Source organism: Crocodylus porosus, unplaced genomic scaffold (assembly GCF_001723895.1).
Source record: "Crocodylus porosus isolate Cpor-Errol unplaced genomic scaffold, CroPor_comp1, whole genome shotgun sequence".
NCBI lineage: Eukaryota > Metazoa > Chordata > Crocodylia > Crocodylidae > Crocodylus > Crocodylus porosus.
Window position 1 is genome coordinate 62,454,226 of NW_017728947.1, and position 14,069 is coordinate 62,468,294.

General features: G+C 39.6%; 1 protein-coding gene across 1 annotated transcript in view; it reads left to right on the forward strand.

Annotated features, from left to right (window-relative positions):
• The window catches only part of DPH6 (diphthamine biosynthesis 6), a 405,039-nt gene that overhangs the window by 99,392 nt on the left and 291,578 nt on the right, over nt 1-14,069 (forward strand). The window contains exons 4-5 of the mRNA XM_019552002.1: nt 7,761-7,834; nt 10,257-10,375. Of these exons, the coding sequence (XP_019407547.1) occupies nt 7,761-7,834; nt 10,257-10,375 (193 nt within the window). The remainder of the gene's footprint in view (nt 1-7,760; nt 7,835-10,256; nt 10,376-14,069) is intronic.

Here is a 14,069-nt window from a genome sequence, read left to right on the forward strand (position 1 = left end):
TAAATATTGTGGATTTAAATAGTAACACTGCTTAAGACAGGGCTGGGCAAAATGCCTGCCAGGCCATTCTATCTGGCCCATGGGGACCCTAAAAAATTTAGAAAATTAATATTTATCTGGCCTGGGCTGCCTGCCGCGTGGCCCTTGATGGCTTGCCAAAACTTAGTAAGTGGCCGTCTGCCCAAAATAATCACTCGCCCCTGGCTTATGTAGTTTCATAGTTTCTAGGGTCGGAAGGGAACTGAACAGATCATCAAGTCTGACCCCCTGCCAAAGCAGGAAAGGGTACTGGGGTCAGACGACCTCAGCAAGGTTTTACATCTAGCCTCCTCTTAAAGACACCAGGGTAGAAGCCAGCACCACTTTCCTTGGAAGTTGGTTCCAGATCCTAGCCACCCTCACAGTGAAGTAGCGCCTCCTGATATCTAGCCTAAATCTACCCTCTGCCAGCTTGTGACTATTATTCCTGGTCACTCCTGGTAGTGCATGGGGAACAAGGACTTCCCCAGTGCCTGCTGGTCCCCTCTGACTAGTTTGGAACAGGACCCCCCTCAGCCTTCTCTTGTGGAGGCTGAACAGGTTCAGGTCCCGTAGCCTCTCCTCTTAGGGCCTGCCCTGCTGTCCCCTGATCATGCGAGTGGCCCTCCTCTGGACCCTCTCTGTGTTGTCCACATCCCTCTTGAAGTGTGGCACCCAGAACTGGACCCAGTACTCCAGCTGCGGCCTGACCAGTGCCGCATAGAGGGGGAGTGTCACCTCCTTGGACCTACTTGAGATGCGTCTGTGGATGCATGACAAGGTGCAGTTGGCCTTCCTGACTCACCCCCACACTGCTGGCCCATGTTCATCTTGGCATCACTGATGACTCCAAGATCCTTTTCTGCCTCTGTACTGACAAGAAGGGAGTTCCCCAACCTGTAGATATGGTGCCGCTTTTTCCTCCCAGGTGCATCACTTTGCACTTGTTGGTGTTGAATCCGATCCTATACTCATCCGCTCACCCCCAGTAGATAGTTTGGTTTCTAATTACTATTGTCATTGCTGCCAGAGGGAACAGAACTGCAGACAACACTGAAGATAAGTCAGGTCTGCTGAAGTAATCACAGTTAGCAGCTGGAGATTGCAGAACAAGGCCTGGGAATGGGAGAGGGAGAATTATGTGATTCCACTTTGAGAAGGTAATGGCTTGTGGCCTGCCATCAGATGAACATTCACTCAGACCAGGAGGGATGCAAGGTGCAGTTAGCCTAGTAACTGTAACAGATATATGAGCCAAAATTAGACACCAGTTCCTTTTCTCTTAGCTATGCTTGCTCTTCAGGATCACCAAAATGAGTTAGTATGACTGAAGGTACAGAGGGTATGTACAGCGATTACATTTAAATTAACCTAACCAGGGTTAGCTCAGTCTAAATGCCCAATCATACAGCTGTTTGGAAGGCTTAAATCGGGCAAAAAATCTCTTGTTTGCACCCACAGAGATGGGATTTGATGAATAAAAGCAGGACTGTCCAACTTGCAGCCTGCAGCCCGCATGCAGACTGGAAGGGGTTAATTCACAGCCTGCGGAATTTCACTTACCTGCTGCTCAACCCGTTGGATAGGCTGCTTTAATACCTGGGATCTCTGGGTATCCCCTTTCTCCTTTGGCTTTTGCCAAGGGTGGCACAGGGCAAACACAGTCTGTGGGGCTGGGGAACACTTGGCTTGGGGTGCCTACACATTGCAATGCAGTGGGGAGGACCCAATGACTGGAGGGCTCTGGGTGGAGGCATGGGTACCTGGGTGGCATGGTTCAGCATTGCGTGCTTCTGCATAGTATACCACCAGGGGGAAGCTTGTGGCCTCCATTGGTGTAGCCTGCATGTTGTGTGACTCTTGGCTGCTTAGAAGGTGGACAGCCGTGAATAAAAGGATGCAATTTTATTAATTTTAGTAACAGTAAATAACGTTAAGTTTGTTTTTCTTCTTTATTGTGCCTTTATGAGACTAGCCCTTTAACTTTGACAAAGATATGCAGCTGTAGCCCTAAAGTGGCTTTTTTCTGCAACTAGCTGCTTCTTGATGTGACTGTCTCTTGGTTTTTTATTGTTTCTGAGGAAATGGCACATTCTTATAGGATATATCCTGGGAAAATGCAGTGCTTCCACTGGTAGTCTCATTACTTTCTTTTACAGAATACTGTCTGTTTTCATCTGTTGTCGTTTGTCTTACACTTAGATTATAAGGTCTTTGGGGCAGGAACTATCCTTTTGCTCTGTGTTATAGTGTAGTTGGGTCCAGGTCTGTTACCTGAGCTCCAAGTCACTGTGATAATATAAATTACTTTGTTAATAATGGTATAGAAGCTTGGTAACCTTGAAGCTGTTACAGATCCAGTTGACAATCTGCTTCTCTCTGTTAAGGTATAAACCAATATGAAATGCTTAATTGCTTTCATTACTAGTAGTCTAGTGTGCTGGATTAAGAGCAGTATTGGTACTTATATATTTTCATGCAGAAAAAAATATTATGTTTGGGAAATACAGCAGTAAATAGATATTTCTGAGGTTGTACTAAATCTTGTGAAAGATAAGTTACAAAAAATCACTTGGAATCTCATGAATCATTGAATATAGATCTTGAAGCCTAAGAAAAATGTTTATTTATATCAGTGACTCTAAACCAGGGTGCCACAAGTTCCTTTTAAGAGTGTAGTGGAGTGCCACAGAATGTTAGCTAGCACTTAGGCTTGCAAGTGTGATTCATAAGATGAACCCAGAGTGTGCATCCAGACAAGTGCGCATATGCCTCTTGCAGCATTCCAAACCAGTCTGAGATGCTACAAGAGACATGCTGCGAATGAAAAATATTTCCCCATGCTGCATATTTGGAGTGCGGGCTCAAAATTTAATACCTGGAAATCCAGGTATAAAGAAAAAATGGGGTTAAAAGTGGGGCAGACCTGAGGTGACCTGGAAGCCAGTCTTCTGGAAAGATGCTCTGGTTTCTGGCCAGAGTGCCTCTATGTGCTTCTGCTGCCCCAGCATGTGGAGCATGCACCTGTAGTGTGCTAGGGTAAGTAGAAGTGGGACAAGGATCCTACATGACCGGGACCTGGGCACTATCCTGAGTATGTAGGGACTGGGGGACAATTGTGGGTGTGGGGGGAAAAGGGGCTGTGCACATGTGGGAAGAATGTGGGGGGGGGTTGCATGGGGGAAGGGTGACTGGTTGGGGGGTGTAGGTCCTCCACACGGTGCACAATTCCCCTGTCCCCCTGCAGCAGCAGCAGCCATCAGGTGCTCAGGGCCCGTTGTTATCAGAGCCCGCCCCCCTCCCTGTGGCATGGTGCAGCCTTGGCCACCTCAGAGCTGGTGCTGCCTATGCTGTTTGTCATGGGTGTGATCTGCCTTGGTGCTGTGCGGGGCTGTGCACCTTTCTGTAGCTCTGGGTCACTTAGGCTGTCACCTGAGGGCCAGTGCCACTTGCAGGGAATGCGTGTGATGCTGGGCTGGGTCCTTCCACCACAGAATCGGCTTGGCCCAATGGCATGACCCGGCCCAGCACAACACATGGTCTCTGCAAGCAGCGCCAGCCCCCAGGTGACAGCCTGAGCGGCCCGGAGCTGCAGAAAGGCGCACAGCTCCGCTCCGCGCTGAGCTAGGCCACACCCGTGTCAAGCAGCACAGGTGACACTGGCTCTGAGGTGGCTGCACTGTGGGGGGCTCCGACAGCAGTGGGCTCTGAGCACCCGATAGCTATGGGTCCTGCAGAGGGGGGCTGTGGCCCTGTGGGGGGGGTCTGGTCATGTGCTGTGTGGGGGAGGTGTGCCCCATGGGCATACCGTCCCCCCACACCCACCAAAAAAATCTGGTTCTAATAATATACATAGTATACAAAAATCTGGTTCTAAATATAGTAATTATGGCCAAAGAGTCACTGCTACATGGCTAACTCTGAAGTACAGTCATGAAGGCCAAATTAATTTATACCATTTGAAATGTTTGTGTTCACATGAGAATTGTATTTTTTTTAAATAAAAGTGCCAATATACAGAATAACATTTGCCTGCTGTACCCCACAAAGCTGCAACAGGATTAAGTATATAATTTTATAAAATGTTTTGAATATAAGAACACGCTAAGTATTGCTCATGGCATGCAGGTATCTTATGTATCAAAGATATAGAACAGAGAAATATTAGGAAGAAGATCTCAGATGTATACATGTTAAGCACCTAAACAGGCTTCATGGGAAAATATTGAGAAGAAATCTATTTAGATACAATTCTGATTTTATAATATGGTTTGATAATTTTTTCTGCTACTTATGAGCAGACTGGGTGAATGAGGAAAGTGAAATGGACATGATTTATTTGTAATTTTAAAAGGCCTTTGATACAGTGCTGCACAGGAAGCTTATGAGCAAACAAGTATTCTCTAGATAAAAATAACAAAAATGCAATGGATAATGAACTGACTAACAAATAAGATGCATAAAATAAATTATTATCAATAGTATTATTTCAGAATATAAGGAGGCATCAAGTCGAATCCCAGAAGATTAGATATTGAGATCATGTTCATTAAGGACCTGTAGGAGAATATAAATTCGACAGTGATAAGATTGCAGATGATAGAGTTAGGAGTTTCTACAAAGATAGGGAATTTCGGTCAAAAATACAGAAGGATATGAACAACTTGGGAATTTGGTTGGATTGGTAGGAGATGAGATTTAGTGTAAAAAAGAATAAAATAATATGTTGGGGAAAGATAGAGTAGCACAGAGGTAAATTAGGGAATTCTAATCTAAAAACAGTTGTAAAGAAATTGTAGTAAAGATGATAATTGAGTAAAACCGCAGTATTAATTTTGTGTGCAATACCGAGGCAAAAGAGGCATTTCCTTGTGAGATACATAGACAGAGAAACACAGATAGCTATGGATGGAAGTTTTGGAGGAAGGGTCTTGCTATGGACTTGACAGAATTGCTACAAGCAGGGAAACTTAAAAAAAAACTCAGTTTTTAAAATTGTGATCAACCCCAGCAAGAAAACTAACTAAAGTCAATTCAGTTTTACTGGATGAAATTTAGGAAAAGAGATGCTACTTTTCTTCTTGTAAGTTAGTAAATTGGTTCTGATTGAACTCAAGATAAAAAGAAATTCTTTGCTTGAATTATTTCAAAGTTCATTTTACAATGCAATATTCTCTGTCATATTTGCAAGATAAAAGATTATTAGCTTAAGTAAGTGAAAACAAAGATCCAATATGAAAACAGTCCAGTAAAATTATTTGGTAGCAGAAGCTACTAAAGTCAGCATTTGTTAAGTTACTGCAGATCTCTCCTGTCCTGTAGATAGGGAAAATAAAATAAACTCACATACCACTGGATCATAAGTAATGGTAAATGCTAACAGCTTAATGGCAACTAGTGTATGTTCAAAGGATTTATTTGTAGCATGGTTTTCCATGAGGTGACAGAGGCCTGTTTTAAGAAGTAAAAAATGACTTGTTGAACATATTTTTCTAGGTTGGATTTTTGTGTGGGAAAGCAAAGAATTAAAAAAAAAGATAAATTATTATATGTGGTGCAAAATATCTCAACAGAGGTTGAAGGATGGAGATACCTCAACAGAGGGTTGGAAGTGCACTATCAAGAAAGAGTCCTTTTGAAAGCCTCAGAGGGGAGAGCAGCAGGGTTGATGTCATGGTGGGTCTCTCATGTTCTTTATAAGCCACCAAACCAGGAGGAAGAGATGGATGAATCCTTCCTTAAACAACTGATAGAAGTTTCCAGATCACAGAACCTGGTTCTCATGGGGGACTTTTATTACCACAAAATCTACTGGGAAGACAACAGTGCATAGGTCATCCAGCAAATTTTTGGAGTGTGTTGGAAATAACTTTTTGAGCCAGGTGGTAGAAAAATCAACTGGACTGGAAGCTGTTTTTGAACTTTCTGCTGACAAACTGGGAGGAATTGATTGAGAATTTGAAAGGACCACAAAATGATGCGTATGAGATTCTAAGGGGAGGAAGGGAGAAGAGCAGCAGAATAAAGAACTTGAACTTCAAACAAGCAGACTAACAAAGCAAGCTAGTGAGCAGGATCCCCTGCAAGTGCAAGGGGAAAAGAAGAGCCAGGTATACTTTATGGAGGCCATATCCTACAAAAAAAATGACATGGAGAAATGGTCCAAAAGCAGTCAGATGAAATTGAGCAAGGACAAGAGCAAAGAAGGGCAGAATAGTTGCTTGTACAAATATGAACTGGGGAATAATTAGCTAGGCTAAAGTATGTCAGAGAGTGCCCTGGGGGTTATAGTGGATCATAAGTTGAATATGAGCCACCAGTGTGTTCTTGTTGCCAGAAAAACCAAGAGCATACTGACTGGATTGTAGTGTAAAAGGGAATCTTAGCCCTGTTACCTCCAGAGGGATGAGGAGCAAGAGAATGGAGTGGGGGCTCGTTTTGTAGCTCAGACAGGCAAAACTTCAGATTAGCCAGTAGCCTTGAGTTATTAGGACTCGGAGGGATACGTGGAAGAACAGGTTGGCTAATGGAGTAGAAAACAATGTGCTTAGTTAAAAGGACTGGAAACAATTGGCCAGAAGGAGGTAAAGCCAAAGGAGTGCTAGGGCCAGATCAGGCAGTCTAGTCCTGAAGGGTGTAGGGTGAGGAGCTCCAGCCAGTAGAACTGTAAGAGAGAAAGCAGACCAAGGAGGTGGGGTTTGCACTTGAGCTGGCAACAGGCTGGTTGGCATTGTGTTTTATTTCCCTAGAAGATTGGAAGTAGCTATTAGGGTTGGTTGGAGCCCATGGAGAGGAGGAGAGGACCGGGGGGGTGGGCATATCTTGGGGAAGCACTCCATGCTTTTCTGCCTATGTCCATAGACTAACACGGCTACAACCAATACCCCCAGTACTAAAGACAGGGCATGTTAGCACATGTAGGATAAGATACTAACAGTACTAGAGAGCTAGGCTGAACCAGGGCTCAATAAGCTTACTTACAGACTCTGAGAACAGCTTTCCTTATTAGCCAATAGACAACTTCAAGGCATGGAAGGAGAAAGAGAGAAAGGGTGGTACCTGGGAGACTGGACTAGAGCATACCAAACTATCCACCAGGCAGTGGTACTGTTGCCTGTGAACAGACCCTGTGACATTATTAACAGGAATGTCACTTATAATTAGTGAAAGTGATTCTTATCTTTTATTCAGCACTAGTGAGGCCTCATCTGGAGTACTGTGTCTAGATGTGGGCAGATTGTAAAAGTCCAGCAATGAGTGACAAAAATGATTATAGTCCTGGGAAGCATGATGTGTGAGATGAGACTGAAAGAACTAGGATTATTTGGTCTGGAAAAAAGAAGACTTGATTTGATAATTTTCCAAATACCTGAAGGGCAACTATAAAGAAGATAGAGATTAGACTTTTTTTCTGTGGCCATAGGAAATAGGACTAAGAGCAATGGCCTCAAACTGCAGCAGAGGAATTGTAGGTTGGAGATTAGGCAGAACTGTCTGACTCTGAGAGTGGTCAAGCATTGGAACAGGCTACTTAGAGATATTCTGGAATATCCATCCATGACAGAAATGGTTTAGTCACAGATGATTCTGATTGAGTAGGGGGCTGGACTAAAGGACCTTACAAGGTAGGACCAGGCAGGAAGGGTTCAGACCTACTTTCCTATGCCTATGACCCTATGATCTCTGGTGAATAGGTGAGTGCATGCACTAATGTTTGTAATATTATTATTCTTTTTCCTTAGGAACAGGAAGGAGTGAAAGGCGTCTCTGTGGGAGCCATTCTTTCAGACTATCAACGCGTTCGTGTAGAAGATGTGTAAGAAAATCTTTTACTGATACATACACACATTAAAAACCCTCTGTTTTGATATGCACAATCATAGAAAAACCCTGTAGTGCAGAACAGATGCAGGTGCTTTATTCCACTTCATCTGTCATTGAATTAGATGGTAGAAAGTAGGTTATTCAGAGGCTGATGTTATGTACATTTTAATCACTACTTCTGTGTCTGCAGAAAGATTGTGCATTTTTCTTCGTGAATCTGGGAAATGAGAACCATAACTACACAAAGATGACAAGCTAACATGGCATTTTAGTATCTTCACTAAACTTGGCTGACATGTAGTTTTTTTCCTGCTTGGTCAGTTTAGTTGTGTGAAGTCATAAAACCAGAACAGACACAAAGGCATCCACAGGACGAAGTGTGCATGATACGTCCTTAACCAGCTAGTTCAACACACTGTCTTAGCTAGAACATTAAATAGGAACTACGATTTAAACAAAACAGACCCATTCATAACTTTTTCCTGTATAAGTCTAAAATAATTTCTTTGTGTTTACCTTGTAATATTGTTTTTTTAATTTATGGTATCAATTTAATGTTTTTGATAATTTGAACCCATTGATTTATTGATTTAAACATAACTGTGATCATTTTAGTGTTTTGTTTTAAAAATCAGTGTTGTACAATCCTGGTAAATTAACCCAGCAATATGGTTACTTAAATGTATTTGCTTTCTATCCTTTAAATAAAATCCATACAAAATACGTAGAAGAGGTGTATTTAGTCAAATATCAGCATGTGTCATGGACTGTAGGGCAGAGTTTACCATACTCAAGAAATCTGCAAGCCATATGATTCTGTGTCCAAAATAATTCTCAAGTTCCTCAAGCAACAGACACTTGCAGAGATGCCTAGTAAATTTTATAAGTGATGTTGGATTTTCAAAAAGGTTATTTGTTATATATGTGTATATGTGTGTGTGCATACATAAATAATGTGCATATAATATATAAAACTGCTTAGAAGAATAGAGAAGAATGTAAATCTTGACAAGAGAATGAGAACCTTAGGTGCATTAAGAGAAAAGGATTTGAGTTGAACTGTCTGCTTCCATGGCTGCCAAGAAGTAAAAACCAGTTAAACAATATTCAGCCTTTTTCAAAACATCAATTAGCCAACCCATCAAAAATGCCTACCCTCTATTTAATCAGTATGCAGATTAGTAGTAGTATGTTTCAGTTTTATTGCCTTTCCCAGATGGTTCATTTACAAGTTTTTGGACATTTCAGAGAAAGTACAATAGCTTGTTGTTAGTTGCACACTTCCCTTAAATGGTCCAAACTTCCAGAAAATAATAAACACCCTGCAGTTCAGTGAGTTGCTGTGTTGCTAATATATTGGGGTTTTTGCAAAATATGCTGTAGAACATTTAACTTAATATTTAAAGAATGGGAGGTTGGATTTTTTTTTCAGAAGCTGTCTTTGTTTGCGTAATTCTGTTCAAATTGAAGTCAACTATTGCCTTCAGTGGGAGCAGAGTTCTTTTGAATATCCAGCTACGGATTTCTAAAGTTAGTCCAATAAATGCATAGATAGGGAACTAACTAAAGTACATGATGTTCAAAGTTGCCAAACATTTGGAAGTTGCTTTTTACATTATTCCTGGGTGCTTAGCATCTGTTAGAAAAAAATCTAGCCATATGTATAAAACATAAAAAAATCTTGGCGTGGTAATATGTTATTACAGCAGTGATAGCTTACAAAATGTAGCTTTTGTCTGACTTGAGTCAATTATTTAAGTATTTTTCTAAGTTTTTCAGAATTTGAGCCTTTATGGACAAAGTATCCTTTATGATATATTATTGGATTATTATCTGGTACAGATTCTATGTTTATTTCATGAGTGGTACTTCTGTTGATCCTAGTGACAGATTTTGATGTTTCTAGCAAGTTCAGGGTTTGTTGTGGAGGTCTTTTCAGTGAAATGAGCAACTTTTTCCTTAATTTTGTATACAGAAATCTGCCATCTTCTGTCAGGTTATGCCCATAAGATTTGAGGTTTCATTTTCTTCCTGCTTACACTTGTTATGCATTAGTTTAACATAGGAATTTATTTAAGTTCAGTGGCTCCTTTCTTTTTCTTTTTCTTACAGTGTATATGTATTATATATATTTATAATTATAAAAGCTAAAATATATTTTATTATAGCTGTGATCCTAAAATACTAATGATTTTATATATTATATGCACATTATACACACACACACACACACACACACGTATTTGTATGCTATATATATATATATGTATGTATATATATATATATGTATGTATAATGGTAGAAAGCTATAAGAATTGGTTATGTTTGATGTCAAATAAATTCCTCTGTATAAATGAGCATACCATTTGGAATATACCCATCTAATTTTTTCCTTTTATTTTTCTTTTTAAAAGTTGTAAGAGACTTAATCTGCAGCCTTTAGCTTATCTTTGGCGTCGAAACCAGGAAGCTTTGCTCAGAGAAATGATATCTTTGGATATTCAAGCCATGATCATAAAAGTGGCAGCTTTTGGTATGTATCCAGACCATGAACAGCACTATCTGCTCATGCTTTTTTAAACTTGGTCGTAAGAGGTGAGCGTAAGAGTTCAGCAACAAAAAGCAAAACAAAAATTCTGTTTTTTAATATAAGATGAAAAACACTTGTAGGAAGAAAGGTTTAAAAAATGAGCATTGCCAGAATCTGAAAATGTGTCTGAACCATTAATGGAACCAGTGAAAAATATGGTAGACTATGTAAAGATGGGAAGTTATTTTTCTAATTTAGTTATTAAATTCCTTCAGTGGTTTGTTTTTTTCTCATAGTCCTGTCATTCATAGAAGATACAAATTAATGACTAAATCTGGCTTCAAATGTATAAAGTCCCACAAATAAGTAATTCATAATTTTTATATCAAAGAAATCCATTTTGAAAGATCACCTGAATGTTTGTAAACACAAAAGATGCTCCCAAATGTAGTATTAGAGAGAGGCTTATTGAGGACATGTGCTCTTTAAAAATGAAAAAGCAAACAAAAAACTTATTAACTACTTCAAAATTATGGCCTTCTAAGCAGTTTTTCATATGAAAATATTAAATGAAGATGTAAGTATAAAATATGTGCGGGGGACCTTTTCTTTTTAGGGTCACTAGAGTTTTGTGGCCCATTAGATCAATGAATGACCAATATAATAGAAAATAGTTGTACATGGGTGAATAAAAATATATGCCTGATAAAGTGTGTTGTATAACCTTGGTGTGTCAGTTCTTGTTGTCAGCTTACATATGAAATTTTCACATTAGGTATCTAGTTTTTTTCCTTCTTTAAATAACCTTCTAAAGCAGAGTTCATTTCTTAATATTAGCTGAGGGTTAAGCAATACTAACTTGGGTCTTGTCATGTAGTCAGAATGTGGCCTAGAATAAAACTGGACTACTTTTTTTTTCTGAGTCCTTTCATCTTCAGCTGAGTCCTTTCATTTTCAGCTGGGATGCCTTGTCGCAACCATGTATTTTATAGCCTTTGCTAAGATGATCTCATTTTATTGTTCTCGCTGGATCTTTCAGTGTGGTTAATGTTATTAAAATAACTAGAAATATAGACCTATGTCATTCACTCACAGCTTATATGAGGTGTTCTGATATTTAAGAGCCTTTTCGTTCCTCTTCCTGTTGCACAATACCTGACTTTAAATAAGAAACAAAAACAAGCTGCAAATATTCTTTATGAGGTTATATGCAGTATCCAGAAAAAGAGATGTTGCTTACATTTTTAATAGCTCTTATTTCAATGTAAACCAAAAGAATGTGTGTTTGGAAAAATATTTTACATGCTTTTTCAGATCCCAGTGATTTTATTTGTTTTGCTAATTGGCAGGTTTCTTGAAATATATACAGTGGTCACAAGGATTTTAGTATCTAACTAAATTTTATTTAAAAAAAAATCAAATCTACTAAAAATATAGTGAAATTAGAAATATTTGACTAGTATAGAAAATGACTTGAGGGGTTAACATTGTTGATGACCTGTATCATCCCCAGAGCGAGATAAACTTGCCTATTGTACCTCTGAAATTTAAAGTTAAAATGGAAGGGGCTGGGTACAAAGAGTGCTTTGTAAAGTGTTCATTTAAAGACCGAATACCATAAATAGTTGTACATAGTAATTAGACAGAAAATTACTGCTCTTTCTTTTCTTTCTTTTTTTCTTTTTCTTTTTGGCTACAGGTAAAAAGAAAGATCTTATCAGACTCAATTTCTCACCTGCCTCGGGCAGGTATAATTAGATGTAAGCAAATTTAATGGAGCTTGTGTGCTCTGGGGCCATTCTCCAATGCTTTGATAATTGCATGCTTTATTAAAGTAGTTTTAAGGTATGAAGTCTGTTTAACATATCAGGTGGCAAATAAGTTAAGATACTGGTTACCTTTTTGCCTTTTAGTTCAATAGTGTGCTTTTAAGATAGATTGCAAAGAATGCATTAAAATAATAGATTTAAAAGTTGGAGAGGTGATGCATTAGATAGTATGTTGTATAGACATTAAAGCAACAGGCAAACGTGTAACTTGAGCTTGACATTCATCAGTGGTGGCATGCTTACACACCCTCCCCTGTCCTGCTTTCCATCAACTCAATGCTAGTATTGGAAAGGTAAAGGCTGTCATTTTATGTAGACAACACATAATTATACGAGTAAATGAGTGTTAATTTAATGCTTCTCCCTAAATCCACCTTTACAAATTAATAGTATAAACCTTGCCAGTGGCAAGAGTTTTCCATTTCTGTATTTTGGTGCCTCTCCACAGGATGAGAAACCAATAGAAACACTGTTACTGAAGGATTGGTTTTTGTGGGCAACAAAAACATAGTTATTAACCCATCCACAGTGTATCTTTGTCTCTTCAGTTATATAAATAGGTCAGCTTCAATTCATCTCAAGGCTGAAGCATTGAAGGGAATGGATTTTAGAGGTGCCAATAACAACTGATAAATACTCCATAACTCAACAGCAGACATGAACAATAACAACACAATATTGTTTAAACAAATGTATCTTTAGCAACTTCTCCAGGTTTCCTAGAGCTGCCTAAAATCTATAAGTATGTGATACTTGATGAGCTTTTCCCCTAATGTATTTCTACTTGAACAGAAACTCCAGCAAATCGAAATAATATAGGTTAGGTATAGCTAAACAATAGTTATTAATGGCTATTTGTGTTTTACAACCATATTTCATCCAAATGAAGCATATAAAGCCCTATGATGAAAGGTCACCGTAATAAGAGCCCAGTTTTGATGCCCTTACTCACTCTTAACCAGTGGTACCATTCTGGATTAAAGTATTAGTTAGCTCGTAGAAGCATATCAGAATCTTTACACTGGAGATATCAAACTCACCCTGGGCTGTGGGCTGGACCTGGATTATAGGGGCTTCTCCTGGGAAGTGTCTTTGGGGCCAACAGGAACTAGGGTGGGGCTGCATTCAGGCAGCAGTGCGGTGCATTTGGGTAGCAGCATGGTTCTGGCAGTCTGCTGCTGGTAGCCATGTCCATTGAGGTCCAGAGACCTCTAATTCTGCACCAGGCCACACCCCACAATTGCCAGTAACCCACAGGATTACCAGCGGTTGGGACGGGATGATTCTGCAGACTGGTCGAGCCTATGGGCCACATATTTTAAACTTTTGCTATACACAAGTGATTCACATTCTGTATATGTAATATAATTTCTCTGCCTAAATTTTTATCTCATCCACCACAAGTCAGCAACCAAACTAGCTATAGGAGTGCACTGAGCAGCAAATGTTCCTTTAGGTATATATACAGATATGTATTCACCTGTAAGACTTTTCTTCTTGCCGGAAGCATCAGGGAGACCAGGAGGAAGATCACATTTTAGGGAATTTCCCACTGGGCTCCCCCTTCTGCTACAACAGTTTTCAACATCTAAGGATAATATGAATGAAATATCAATTGCGTTTCACTCCAGCACAGTAGCTTACATGTAAATCTTGACCTGAGTCACAAATGAAATAGAAGCTATAACTGCAATACAAATGTATATGTTGTCTATATAATCCAAATTACTTTAATGTCTTATTTACCATAACAGCAATTTATTCTCAGAGGGGTTAGTTTCCTTTAATATTTTAAAGCAGGTATTGGGGGAGTCCCTGTTCCCCCGTGCGCTGCCAGGAGTGACCAGGAATAACGGTCACAAGCTGGC